A 14,602-nucleotide genomic window follows, 5' to 3' on the forward strand; every position below is an offset into this window, starting at 1 on the left:
ACTAAATCATTTGATTCGACTGATTTAATAAATATATAGTATTGCACTAGAGACCGACTTATTCAACCGAGTTATCCGGCTTATTTTAATTTAGTCATGCGGTTCGACTAGTGACCTAATAATTCAACTAATATATCAGTGAACCATTGATTTATAACCGGTCGGGTTTTTAAAAAGAAACGATGAATTAAACCACAATAATTTAATTCACTCACATTTATACAAATTATTTTATGCCATAAAAATACAAAAGTTAAATCTTTTATATTTACCGACAAAATATACTTTTTACCAAAATAATAGTAAATCGGGGTAACCGTGTAGTCTCACAAAGGTCAAGTCTAGCCAGCCAAACTCGGTGCAGAACACGTAAAAGAAAAGAAAAAAGTCTCCTAAATATCTTTAATTAATTAGTGTAATAAAAATCCACTGTATCGCATTCGTACACCACTTAACCCAATTAGTCATATCACAATAATCGAAGTTCTTATTTCAACTCAAAGCGAGTCAAAAGCTGTGCTGTACCTCGCCCTCCCCTTTATTCTACGCACCCTCTCTGCTTATCCTGCACTCCCTCACCGTTTCGTCGACTCAAATACTCAACACTACGCATCTTCTCCTTCACATACATCACTCTCCACCGCTTCAACACTCTCATCTCAACAGTTTCACTCTCTCGTTTCGTTGTTTCAGGTAACGTTTTCATCGATCTATCACAATTTTCATTCTCACCTACTTTACTATTTACTTTCGCAATTGAAAATCTACATGTTGTGTTCATTATCGTGATCGAATTTCATCGAGTTTCTTGTTTCAATGATTTGATTCATGGATGAGCATTTTTTTGAATTTTGATTTTGCTTTTGACCGATCTGTTATTACTGGCTTGAATTTTGATTGAAGTTTGTCTGATTAGCGTAAATTGATTCGATCTGGTTTCGTTAGCTTCACTCGGTTTGAGTTATGTAACTGGAGCGTTGAGTTTTTTTCAAATTGTAACGGAACATTACGTTAATATCACGGTGTGTAATTGTTGTTAAAGGATGATGATGATGATGATGATATTATGCAAATAATTTAGAATTAACACTTGATTTTTTTTTATTTTTCATGGCATTGATTTCTGAGAGGTAGGTAATTATTGTGAATTTTAGCTTATATATGAATCAATTGAGTGGAAGCATTTTGTATGATCAATTTTTCATACTATGCGAATGAAGTGAAGCTATGTTGACTTGAAACTTGATAATAGAACTCAATATAATCCGATTGTACAGAAAATTCACAGAAATGCAATATTTGCTTCTTTATTTCTTTTTATTTGAAGTGTTGAATTTGTAAGATCAATAGGATGTATCTACTTTCTTGAAGCTTAGAAATGAACTATTATTTGTATCATCTGACAGGCTTATGACTTAATTTTGTTAGGAAAGAATCATGAGTTGTTTCAGCTGTTGCCAAGAGGATGATATCCACAAGGTTGCTGAGAGTGGTGGACCATATATTGTAAAAAATCCAGCAGGTAATTTGACTCATAAGCTTAATTTGTTTGATTATATTACTTGATGTGAATTTGTTGAAACTATGCTGATAAATTTCACTATTCAGGGAATGATGGAAATTACCATGCTTCCGAGTCTACAAAACCGGGAGCTCAGACTGTTAAAGTGCAGCCCATTGAAGTTCCAGAGATACAGGCCGATGAACTTAAAGAAGTTACTGATAACTTTGGACAAGATTCTCTGATTGGAGAGGGATCATATGGAAGAGTTTATTATGGAGTTCTTAAGAATGGCCAGGCTGCAGCAATCAAGAAGTTAGATGCCAGTAAACAGCCTGATGAGGAATTCTTGGCCCAGGTATATTTGTGTTACAACCTTGGCTCAGTATTTTTTGTTAGGTCATTGAAGTTCTTCCCTTACAGATGACACCTTGTGGTTTTCTGGCTTTCAGGTTTCTATGGTATCAAGGCTGAAACATGATAATTTTGTCCAATTGCTTGGATACTGCGTTGATGGAAACAACCGTATTCTTGCTTATGAGTTTGCATCTAATGGTTCTCTTCACGACATTTTACATGGTATATGATTTTTTCTTTCAATTGGGCAAGTTTGAAAAGTATCAATGTCGACAATCAGTGGTTGAATTTTTTTCTACATTAGAGGAACTGAGAAGATTATGGATTTTAACATTAGTTATTTTTTTGATGCCTTGACAAGCAATGTTTCTTCTCCTTGAGATATCTGTTAGTTTAGTTTGTATTGTATGTAAATGTTTTCATCATTGTTTTTTTACATGTAGGCAGAAAAGGGGTTAAAGGAGCACAACCCGGTCCAGTTTTGACATGGGCACAAAGAGTGAAAATTGCTGTAGGGGCTGCAAGAGGGCTTGAATACTTGCATGAGAAGGCTGATCCCCATATTATTCATCGGGACATCAAGTCAAGCAATGTGCTAATCTTTGAAGATGATGTTGCAAAAATTGCAGATTTTGATTTGTCAAATCAGGCTCCAGACATGGCCGCACGTCTTCATTCCACTCGTGTCCTTGGAACCTTTGGTTATCATGCACCTGAGTAAGATTTCAAGTTACATATAAGATCACATGTTTTTTTATCCTTATTGGATGTGATGGACCACTTTTTTTAGTATGAATGCTGAAGAATTATTGGAAAAGCCATATAAAATGTCCTTTATGCCACAGTTGACTGGATATGCATGACCAATTCCTATGCTGTGTTTCTATATCATAGTATCTATTTGAGTAAACTGTCTTTTATAAGTGTCCAAGCTTCAACTTCTAAACATTATGCTTAATCTTGTGGATGCAGATATGCAATGACTGGACAATTAAATGCTAAGAGTGATGTGTACAGTTTTGGTGTTGTCCTTTTGGAACTTTTGACCGGAAGAAAACCTGTTGATCATACACTACCACGTGGACAGCAGAGTCTGGTTACTTGGGTATGAATTTATGCTATACCTTTACACCCTCCTTTCCTTTCCCAACAAAAGAATAAAGAAACAGAACCCAAGCTTCTCTATTATTATTTACTGTCCACTCTAAATCCTTTCTAATCTCAATTGATGTGTGTTTCAGGCTACACCAAAACTCAGTGAGGATAAAGTCAGACAGTGTGTTGATACAAGACTAGGAGGAGAATACCCACCAAAAGCTGTTGCTAAGGTGTTTACTGTCTTTTAGTATTTTTTGTGGGAACGTTTATAGGAACCACACCTAGCTATTGACTTAATTAAGAATAATGTTATGTTATAACCACCTTGATGCCTGTTTGATTACAGATGGCTGCTGTTGCTGCATTGTGTGTGCAATATGAAGCTGATTTCAGACCTAACATGAGCATTGTAGTCAAAGCTCTTCAACCTTTGTTGACTGCCCGAGCTGGACCTGCTGGCGAAACAGCAAATTAACCTCTCTTTATCTTTTTCTATATCTGTGAGTATGTTTACAAGTGTGCATGCAAAATATAAGAGACTGCTTCAGAAGCTGGTATTAAATTGGTCGAACAAGGCTTTTTGTCCCAAAGGTTACACTGCATTCATTTTGTTCATAATCCATGAGGCTGTTTGGGGTTTCTTTGTTTCCTCTATTCTTTTTAATGTTATTTCTCGTCTCTATTTTTTAATTCTTTCTATCTTGTACTACTGGTATGATTGCCATCTTGGGAAAAATTGCAACAAGGAAATGAGCATGCCCAGAACAGAGTGAGTCATTGGACTACTTCTTTGGAAGTTATCAGATGACTGCTGTTCTTACCAGATTAAGTATTTAATTTTAGGCTAAACTACGCCTTAATATAAGTTTGACCATTTTTTTGAATAGGTCTTTAAATCTTTTTTCTATTTAAATTGATCACTTATGTTGCATTATACTTGCAGTCATTATGTGTGACGTTTAATATTGTTTTTTTTTGTTTGTTTTGAAAAACAACATTCATCATTTGTGTTCATTATATTTGCACGGTCAGAATATGGGGCATTTAATATTGTTTTTTGGTTTGTTTTTAAAAAATATTTTTATATTGAGATAACTCGAATACCTATTTTCGCATAATTACTTCACTAGTATGGTTTGAATTCACGAATCCAAACCCGTGATTTGTTTATGTAGAATAAAAATTATGGTCCACATTATTATAAAATGTAAAATAAATGACAATAGAGCTAGAGGAGGATAATTTAAAGGTTAATGTGCAAATATAAATAACATAAAAAAATCAATCAAAAAGAAAAAAAAACTTAGGACCTAACTGAAAAAATAACAAACTAAAAATTTAGGATTAAATTTGTCTTTGTTTTATAACTCTATATGTAAAATTTATTTTTTATATTTATAGTTTTTCAATATAATATATATTTTTTAAACATTCAAACAATCTTTCAATTAAATTTTTGATCAAGAAGTTTTCACAAAAATAAAATAAAAACATGTTTATATTAGGAAATACAAACATGTATTTTTCATTCAATAAAAAACACAGTCCCCACGTTTTCACTCACATTTTTGAGCCATGGATCATGCTATAAATATCTCAACTTTTAGGGAGGATCATTCAGTTTTTACATGCATCCATACACGCGAGTAGACTTTACATTATTGTATTTATCAAGTACATAATTGACAAACTTAGTTGTCCAACATATTTATTTAAAAAGATTTTAAATTAAATAGTATTACTTTTAAAAATATATAAAATAAAATTTTGGAATTTTTTAAATGCATCCATACACGCGAGTAGACTTTACATCATTGTATTTATCAAGTACATAATTGACAAACTTAGTTGTCCAACAATTTTTTTTAAAAGATTTTAAATTAAATATTACTTTTAAAAATATATAAAACAAAATTTTGGCTTAAAGTTAAAGAGTTTGAGATTTAGAATTCAAGTTTACAAATAATTTGCCATAATTTTTTTTTACAAATGTATTGAGTTGGCTGGACCCTTATCCGTGGTGCCTATAATTATGATACGTTTGTGTGTAAAAAGTTTGTGTCTCCGATTGAACTTGCATAAAAAGTTTGTTTATGTGGGGGGAGTTTTTCACTATGGAGAATTGATACATAGTGTAGGATTAGACAACTTTCTGAGAGATACACCACTTATTCACTAGAAACTTTAAGGTGATAGGTGAGCGGGTTCTGCCACTTATTAATGTTCAAGTCACCATATTTCTATCAAATGTTGGACTATTTCTCCACTTACTCACACTTGCATTATTATTTTAACACTCTCTCTCAAGTGTAAGTCCACAATACTCCCTCTCACACTTGTAACGCCGTTGACACCTTGCAACGGGACACCACTTCCCGAGCCTTGCATTTCGATACAAGTAACCCTACCGCCGTTGACACCTTGCAACGAGATGATACCATTTTGTTGGAGAAGTTTTTCACTAGGGAGCATTAACTTGCATTATTATTCTAACACTCCCTCTCTCTCAAGTGCGAATCCACAATGTTCCCTTTCACACTTGTATCGCCATTGACACCTTGCAACGAGACACCACTTTTTAGACATTTCGATACAAGTAAGTCGATCCCTGACTGTCATATTTGCATAAAACATGACCTATAATATATGTTTGTAACCTGATCTTACCTAATCAGAGTGGATCATCAAGGTCAGCTTGCGGTGGACTTGAAGAATTGGAGGGGGTGTACCTGCAAGGTACTCCGATGACAAAGTAAGAAAGCAACCAGAGAGCAAGTACGGGATTTAGTGAGAGAATGAATGAATACCTGATCCTCTATTGAAAGAGGGTATTTATAGTCCCCATCGCTGGACCAAAGTTCCCTAATTGGGCCAAATCTAATGGAGGCCCACGTGCTATGAAACTGCCAGAACTCCCTTTGTTAGGGCTGCGTCAGCCAGTGGCTTGTGTTTTGGGTGAGCATGACGTAGGGTTCAGAGGAAATTGTCCGAATCCTTCGCAGTTGGTTTGACCACATAATCTTACGTGGAGCTGACTTTGTAACGGCTACTAGAGACATTATTGGAGCTTGAGTGATTGGGCCTGCTCGACCTGAGTGCAGGAATTAGGCTAGTTCGGCCTCAATATGAATATGAACGTTGGGCCTGCTCGGCCCAGAGCAGAACATAACCATATCTAGAACCAAAATAAAATAAAGTTGAGTTACTATATGTTTTGTTTCCAAGATCCCGTAATGGTTAGTTTATCTCTTGCACTATAAAGAGAAACTAAGCTATATTAACAAACTAACATACAAAATAACTAAAAAAAAAAAAATCTAATTTTGAGTGCATCTTAGATAATAAAGTGCAAAATTATTTTATTTACAAACATAATATGATATAATAGTGTAACGTTACCATCTCAATCAACGGTAACAAATCATACAAGTTAACCAACCACGATTTATCCCACGGTTTTGCATGCATATCTATAGACTGAAAAATGCATAGAAAAATGCATAGAAAAATGCTCCATGCCTCAACTATTTTTAGCTATCACAATACAAGCTAACCTTTTCCACCACCAATTCAACGCTAAATTGTACCCTGAAAATTCCAATATTTGCTTATTATAGAAAGAAATAACAGTGTTATATTTATCAACTACAATTCTGAACACTCATTGATCTTAAGGTTGTTGTCTTTCTCATCTATTCTAAGACTCATGAAAAAAGTTGAATTACCTATAAGAACCCATTATCCTTATGCCAATAATACTATATTCAATAACTTTCTTTCACACAAGAAAACCAAATAAGGGAATGAATTAAAAAGAAAAAAAAAAGACTAGAATAAAAAACAATGAACGGAAAAGTACTAGTCTCTGGTGTATCCATCATTCTTGTGGTGGGTGTTGCCATCGGTGTTGTTGTCGTCGTTAACAAAAAGGGCAGTGATCCTCAATTAGCAGCACACGAGAAAAATGTGCAATCCATGTGTCAAGCAACTGAAGATCAAAAACTTTGTCATGACACTCTTATCACCGCGAAACCTGCCAATGCCTCTGATCCAACAGCTTATTTAGCAGCTGTAGTTCAAGCGAGCGCGCAAAGCGTTATTGCTGCGTTGAATATGAGTGATAGGCTATCGCTTGAACACGGTGACAAAGATCCCGGTATCAAAATGGCACTTGATGATTGCAAAGACTTGATGCAATTTGCTCTCGACAGTCTTGAAGCCTCGGCTAGTTTGGTTCGCGATAACAACATTCAAGCGATTCATGAACAGACGCCTGATTTTAGAAACTGGTTGAGCGCTGTTATATCGTACCAACAGTCGTGTATGGAAGGGTTTAATAACGAGACGAACGGCGAGGATAAGATCAAACAACAGTTGCAGACAGATAGTTTGGACCAAATGGAGAAACTAACTGGCATCACACTTGACATTGTAGCTAGCATGGCTAACATTCTTCAGGCTTTCGATTTGAAGCTGGAATTGAATCCAGCTTCTCGTCGTCTTCTGGACGCTAACGAGATTGACGATGAAGGACTGCCCACATGGTTCTCGGCTACGGATCGCAAGCTACTAGCTAAACACCCAGGTGGAGGAGGTCCTCCACCTAATGCAGTGGTTGCTAAAGACGGTAGCGGTAAATTTAAGTCAGTTAAAGATGCTATTGATTCCTACCCTAAGGGATTCAAAGGGAGATACATTATCTATGTTAAGGCCGGAGTCTACGACGAGTACATCACCGTTCCGAAAAAGTCGATTAATATTCTTATGTACGGTGATGGCCCGACAAAGACCATTATCACAGGTCACAAAAACTTCGCTGATGGCGTGAAGACAATGCAGACAGCCACATTCGGTAAGTATTGAAATCGGCGTCAATTAAGCCAATATCTTTAATTTATCAATCAATTTAACTTGAATTAATTATGCATGCGTACAGCAAATACTGCGCCAGGATTCATCGCAAAATCAATAGCATTCGAGAACACAGCTGGTCCAGCAAAACATCAAGCAGTGGCATTTAGAAACCAAGGAGACATGTCAGCGTTCTTCGATTGCGCCATGCATGGTTTCCAAGACACATTATACGTCCAAACCAATCGTCAATTCTACCGCAACTGTGAAATCTCTGGCACAGTAGACTTCATATTCGGCGCATCTCCAACCGTAATCCAAAACTCAAGAATCATCGTCCGAAAACCAGGACCTGGTCAGTTCAACACAGTAACCGCAGACGGAACAAAACAACGTAACATGGCCACAGGAATCGTGATCCAGAACTGCGAAATCGTTCCAGAGAAAGCTTTGTTCCCGGTCAGGATGCAGTTCAAATCATATCTAGGCAGGCCATGGAAAGACTACTCTAGGACAGTTGTTATGGAATCAAATATCGGCGATCTTATCGTACCAGAAGGGTGGAGTCCTTGGGCTGGAACTCAATTTCTGAATACATTGTATTATGCTGAGTATGCTAATACTGGACCTGGTGCTAATCTTAATGGAAGGGTTAAGTGGAAAGGTTATCATCCAAATATTAATAGGAATGAAGCTGCTCAATTCACTGCTGGACAATTCCTTAGAGCTGGACCTGCTGGAAGAGCTGAGGATTGGTTGAGGGCTACTGGTGTTCCTTATGTACTTGGATTTGGAAAGTAGAAGATATTAATACATTGTTAGCTACAATTGTGTGCTTTTATTATGCACACATGTTTGTTTGATTAGTTATATACTTAGGAAAAACTTACTAGCTTACATGCCATGCATGTTGATTCTATTTTGAAGCTGGTTTCAATTTCAAGCTAGCTCATGTAGAATCTTTTCATGAGAAATTTTTGTACTTGTACAACTATTATGTAATTTGAATTTTTTTTATATGTGAATTCGTTTATTAAGAAAATGACGTTGTAATTAATTAACTACAATATCCTGTATAACTCGTGTAACTTTATATATAAATTGATTAAAACTTTAGAGATTAATTTTAATAGATTGTTGGTTTAAACTTTTCTATACTCCCATCAAATCATATCAAACACTCTTTCTATTTAAATATGTACATGTTGGATATCGAATCTCCTAGCTCACAAATGCTATGGAGGAGTTCATACTTTTTGGAAATCCCCGAACATCTTCTATAACTTTCATGTTTGGCGTTTTCTCAAATTCTCAAAGGATCTTGATGAAAAGTGGCCTCAAAGTTGGACATTTTTAAGGAACTATGTTGTCTTGTAAAATTTTCTAAGTGTTGGAGAAAAAGTAGTCAACTTCATGGCTCCATAACTTAAAATTCATTCATTTGTGGAAAACTCCTCACATAGACGAAATTGTAGATCTTGACTTTCTCTTCAAATTGAGCTTTGGAACACAAAAAATGATTGCTTAATGAAGAAGTTATGACCATTCAAAGTGGAGCAAAAAACATGCATTTCTTCATGAAAAAGTCAAAACCCTAGTTTTTAACTTTTGATTCCTTAATTGATTATCTTGCATGCACTTTAGTACCGTTTTTTCGTTTATTTATGTTTTGTTATGTCGATATTTCTATTTCATTTCAGGTAATTTCTAACACAAAACTTCCATGTATAAAAAGAACGAGAAGTGGCGAAGAAAAAGAGAAGATTATTAGAATGGAAGAAAAGAGTAGAAAATGCAGTTTCTAAAGCTGTGGCCCTAGCCGCGGATCTGTGGCCCTCACCACAGGTTCAGCCACGTCAAAGCACCTTTAAGCCTGTGGCCCTCGCCATAACTCAGCAACAGGCCACACACTTTGTTTTCGTGGTTTACTCCACGTAACCAAACGAACCCAGTCCTCTGATATGTCTCTAACAAACAAAGTCTTCCAGATATTTGCCATGAAGTCACGAGTTCCTGAATGGTCTCCACGTACTTTACAAGAATTTAGCAGAGAGTTATAAAAGGGAGTTCTGGACAGTTTCAGGGAGGTCGACCATTTTTCGTTGCAAGCAGTGTATTGTTCTTAGTTTTTAAGTAGAGAATTACATGTAAAAGTGATAGCTCTTCCGGTGTGGAAGAGCTATCACAAATCTAACTTTAGGAGTTTGCTATTTTTAATTTTGTACCGGATTCTTCAAGCATGCCGGCATATTTTCAATTGGTTTCAAGTTATTGTATGCAAAGATAATTTCAGCAGTAATTCCAGTTTCGTTTATTTCCGCTTTTACAGGTTTCTTTTTTATCTCATTTCTCATTTCTATTGTTTCGTTTGTTTAAATTTAATTGACATGCTGATCTTAACTGCGATCTTTATGTTTAGTTTGTTTACGCTTAACTTCATGTTTGGCTAAACTGTCTTGAGTCTGGTATGTGAGGGCCGTCGTCTCCAACAGGATTCGGTAACGAAGTCAGTTAAATCTTTATTTGAAAATTTTGTTTTGGTCTTCGTTTTCAAACTTAATTTAAATAGCTTTGTCACGAGAGTGAGAGGTTACTTAACATGATCTTGCCACGAGAATGGGAAATTAACTAAGGTTCGAGCCGACACTGCGAGAGCGTGAGGTCGAACCGAATAGTAGAAACTAAGCTTTAATCTTAAACACAGCGAGAGCGCTTTAGGATTAATTAGAACTTGTTCAATTTTCAAAACGCGTTCCTCGATTAGAATGGGGAGCGAGAGCAAAATCCCATGGTTAAGGAACATGACTTTATTAAAACCACGAGAATGCAAGGTTTAGTCTTTAAACTAATATTTTCTACTAGATATTTTTTTAACCTTATTATAAGCCAACGAGTTACATAGTCCCTGAGATACACGAAATACACATTCCGGTCTCTCTTTTCTTATATTTATCTTAATCTTTATTTTATTTCAGTTTTAGTTCTTAGTTTCCCCTAAATCAATTATTCATTAGCCTTAGCTTTACAAAGTGACAATAGATTACAATAGTTTGATATTGGTCTATGTGGGTTCGACAATCTTTTATATTACTTCGATACTTCCGTGCACTTGCGGACACATCATTGAGTTTGAACAAATTTCTTTAGCTTGATTCGGGAGGATTTTATCAACCATGTCATCATGAATTCCCGTGCATATTTATTCTCATGGACTAACTTCAGCAGTTGCTTGACTTTAGGTGTTGTCATCATAAAAATCATGTCATCATCTTAGCAACTACTTTGATTGACTTGCTATTCATAAATTTTATTATTTTGGATCACTTCTTGATTATACCTTCAAGCACATGGATCCACAACTTTGCGTACAATATATGAATACCATATTAATAAACTTGTAAATTACACAATTATCAGTAATCAGACTTAACTATCTATAACTTGATTATCTTAGGCTTGAAGACACACGCACAAATGTGAGTTTAGTCGGCCAAGACTAGAGGAGCATGATCATGATAATAACAAAAGAGATGGGAAGTTAGCTGTAGAGACCAACCACAATCTCATGATGAATGGTGAAAAAGAAATCTAATCTCTCTGCATATAAGGAAACCGATGAAAGAACACACTCACTATTTACCTTATACACTAAATACTTAATAACTTGATCATGATTTATCCCGGACAAAGTCTACCTCACTATCTTTTGCAATATATATGCCACCACATGTATATGTTCCGTATTTCTTCTAGAAGATTCATCTATATTGCAGCCGATCCAACCAAGGCCTAATCTAATTTATTAGAAGAATTTTTGGTGCCACTGAATGCTTCTATTTTATGTCATTATAACTGTTATTTATTTTACTTGTCAAAATAAAAAACTTATGATCTTTTATTTGATTTTGTTCTTTCATATTGATACTTGAATCTTTAATAATTTGATAGGGTTCAATCTGCGACATGTATTTATGTAAAAACATATTTTGAGATATATGAACCCTTATATAAATTTCACCTACCATACTAACTTATGCACTATCTATAGAGATACTTTAATTTGACAACAGCAAAAAAAAACAAACAAACATGCATTTTTCCATATATAGTGTCTGGTTCATGTTTAAAACTATATGACCAAAGGTTTAGATTAATGAAAAACAATAAACCCTTCAAAATCGCCTCATAAAACACCACTAAAAATAATTGAGCGGATGAAAATGTGACCAAAGTGATGGATAACAAAGTCTCGGTTTCAAGAAATGGTCAACGTGTCCTTAAATATCAATATCTCACAACTTCATCCAAAAATAGTAGTGAAGAAAAACCATTGACGAGAAGATATATAAAACCACATTGAATGTTGAAAAATACAAACAGGTTACAACAACAATGGAAAGTAAAATAATTGTCTCAGCAGTTTCTCTCATTCTTGTAGTTGGTGTTGCATTAGGTGTTGTTGCTCTTGTTCGAACCAACCAGCCAGGTGACAGTGGAGGCGGCGGCGATTTGAATGCGCATACTAAAGCGGTTCAGGCCGTGTGTCAAAACAGCGATGACAATAAATTCTGTGTTGATACTCTAACTCCGGTTAACACATCGGACCCAAATGATTACATAAAAGCCGTTGTTAAAAGCTCCTTGGAAACTGTCTTCAAAGCTTTAAACATGAGCGATAAGCTCATAATTGAGAATGACAAAAAAGAAAACACCACAAAGATGGCACTTGAGGATTGTAAAGACTTGTTACAATTCGCAATCGATGAGTTACAGGCTTCTAATATTTTAGTTAATGACGCCCACGGTCAGAATGCGAACGAGCGCGCTGCTGATCTTAAGAACTGGTTAGGCGCTGTTATTGCGTACCAACAATCATGTCTTGATGGTTTTGAAACAGACGGCGAAAAGAAGGTTCAAACCGAGTTACAAACTGGTAGTTTGGATCAGGTGGAGAAACTTACCGGGTTGGCGCTTGATATTGTGACTGCAGTTTCGAAAGTACTATCTACATTGAATTTGGATTTGAATGTGCAACCTTCGCACCGTCGTCTTTTTGAGGTGGATAGCGATGGTTACCCTGAATGGATGACTGGCCCGGATCGTAAGTTGTTGGCTGATATGAGTACAGGAGCTGCCGTTACGCCTAATGTGGTTGTTGCCAAAGATGGTAGTGGCAAATTTAAGACTGTTCTTGAGGCGATTAATTCGTACCCGAAAAATCATGTTGGTAGATATGTTATCTACGTTAAGGCCGGTGTCTATGACGAATATATTACGATTGACAAGAAGAAGAAGAAAATTTTAATGTACGGTGATGGCCCTACTAAGACTATTATCACCGGAAAGAAAAATGTTGTTGATGGTTGGAAGACCATGAGATCTGCTACATTCTGTAAGTTCTTCTCAATTATAGTCACATTTCCCACTCGTAATTGTATTGGTTGCAGAGCAATTTAAAACTATGATCTAAGCGCCTCGAAATTAATATATTAAAATTTTTGTGATGTGTATGCAGCAAATGTTGCTGAAGATTTCATTTGCAAGGCAATAGCATTTGAGAATACAGCAGGACCAGACAAGCACCAAGCAGTGGCATTACGAGTGCAAGGCGACCGATCGGCTTTCTACGACTGTGCCATGCGGGGTTACCAAGACACATTATACGCGCACGCCCACCGTCAGTTTTACAGAAACTGCGAAATTTCTGGGACAGTGGATTTCATTTTCGGCTACGGATCAACACTGATACAAAACTCGAAGATAATAGTCCGAAAACCCAGTGCAAATCAACAAAACATTGTTGTGGCCGACGGAACAATTCAAAAGAACATGCCTACAGGAGTTGTCATGCAGAACTGCGAGATCATGCCAGAACCAGCACTCCGGGCAGATAGATTGAAGGTGAAATCATATTTGGCAAGACCATGGAAAGCATATTCTAGGGCAATATTCATGGAAAATATCATCGGTGATTTGATTCAACCAGTGGGATTTCTTCCTTGGAACGGGAATCTATTTCTCGACACATGTTACTTTGCCGAGTATGCTAATACTGGACCTGGTGCCGATGTTAAGGCAAGAGTTAAGTGGAGCAAAGGTGTTCTTAGCAAAGCTGATGCAACTAAATACACTGCTGATCAATGGATTCAAGGTGGAATTTGGTTGCCTGCTACTGGTATACCATTTGAGCTTGGGTTCTCTAAACCTGGAAGCTAAATTGCATGAATCATTGCCACAAAGGAGTATATATTTAGTAGAAACTCCTATAGGAGATGTTATATAGATTAAGAAAAATAATAATGATATAGTAGAAATAAATTTGGATTAGTATATATGATTGTATCATTGCTCTTTGTATAGTATTGATAAAAGAGAAATATAATATTATTTTCAGAATGAATCACTCCAATTTGTAAGTAGTGTTAAGAATTTTGCAATTTCGATTTTTATATAATGGTCGATTTGAAGGTAGCATTAAGGATTTTGTGATTTCGATTTTGCGGTGTGAATTAACCTCAATAATTCACAAATTTTATTAAAATTATTTGTATATCATATTATGTATAATCAGGGTTTTAAAAATCGGTCTACGACCCCAAAAATGACATCGACAAAACGTACGGTTTTGATAAAAGTTGATACTGACACCGGTATCACTACTTTCTATATTGAAAAATAAATTGTTGTTAATTCACGCCGCAATGATCATAATTGTTGTCGTGGCACCTATACAGACCGAAATCGCGAAAGCATTTACGCAGTCGCAATGCGACGGTCACCGTTTTTTAAAAAGAT

The 14,602-nt window shown here is 35.9% G+C and overlaps 3 protein-coding genes across 4 annotated transcripts; all 3 read left to right on the forward strand.

Moving 5' to 3' along the window:
• The first annotated feature begins 445 nt into the window (after positions 1-445).
• Positions 446-3,595, forward strand: LOC131640376 (pto-interacting protein 1-like). Of its 2 annotated transcripts, none has more exons than XM_058910778.1 (8): positions 446-693; positions 1,434-1,522; positions 1,609-1,859; positions 1,954-2,080; positions 2,302-2,575; positions 2,831-2,963; positions 3,100-3,186; positions 3,303-3,595. In XM_058910778.1, the coding sequence occupies exons 2-8, from the start codon at positions 1,438-1,440 to the stop codon at positions 3,429-3,431; spliced, it is 1,086 nt and encodes a 361-aa protein (XP_058766761.1). In that variant the 5' UTR covers positions 446-693; positions 1,434-1,437; the 3' UTR covers positions 3,432-3,595. The 2 variants fall into 2 exon arrangements, with proteins under 2 accessions (XP_058766761.1, XP_058766760.1); XM_058910777.1 differs by having other exon boundaries at positions 447-693; positions 1,429-1,522.
• Positions 3,596-6,707: 3,112 nt separating this feature from the next.
• Positions 6,708-8,849, forward strand: LOC131640375 (pectinesterase-like). The gene is made up of 2 exons (XM_058910776.1): positions 6,708-7,808; positions 7,893-8,849. The coding sequence occupies exons 1-2, from the start codon at positions 6,800-6,802 to the stop codon at positions 8,606-8,608; spliced, it is 1,725 nt and encodes a 574-aa protein (XP_058766759.1). The 5' UTR covers positions 6,708-6,799; the 3' UTR covers positions 8,609-8,849.
• A 3,315-nt stretch (positions 8,850-12,164) lies between these two features.
• Positions 12,165-14,203, forward strand: LOC131640367 (pectinesterase-like). The gene is made up of 2 exons (XM_058910768.1): positions 12,165-13,199; positions 13,323-14,203. The coding sequence occupies exons 1-2, from the start codon at positions 12,200-12,202 to the stop codon at positions 14,021-14,023; spliced, it is 1,701 nt and encodes a 566-aa protein (XP_058766751.1). The 5' UTR covers positions 12,165-12,199; the 3' UTR covers positions 14,024-14,203.
• Positions 14,204-14,602: the final 399 nt, after the last annotated feature.

Source organism: Vicia villosa, unplaced genomic scaffold (genome assembly GCF_029867415.1).
Source record: "Vicia villosa cultivar HV-30 ecotype Madison, WI unplaced genomic scaffold, Vvil1.0 ctg.003080F_1_1, whole genome shotgun sequence".
NCBI classification, from domain to species: domain Eukaryota; kingdom Viridiplantae; phylum Streptophyta; class Magnoliopsida; order Fabales; family Fabaceae; genus Vicia; species Vicia villosa.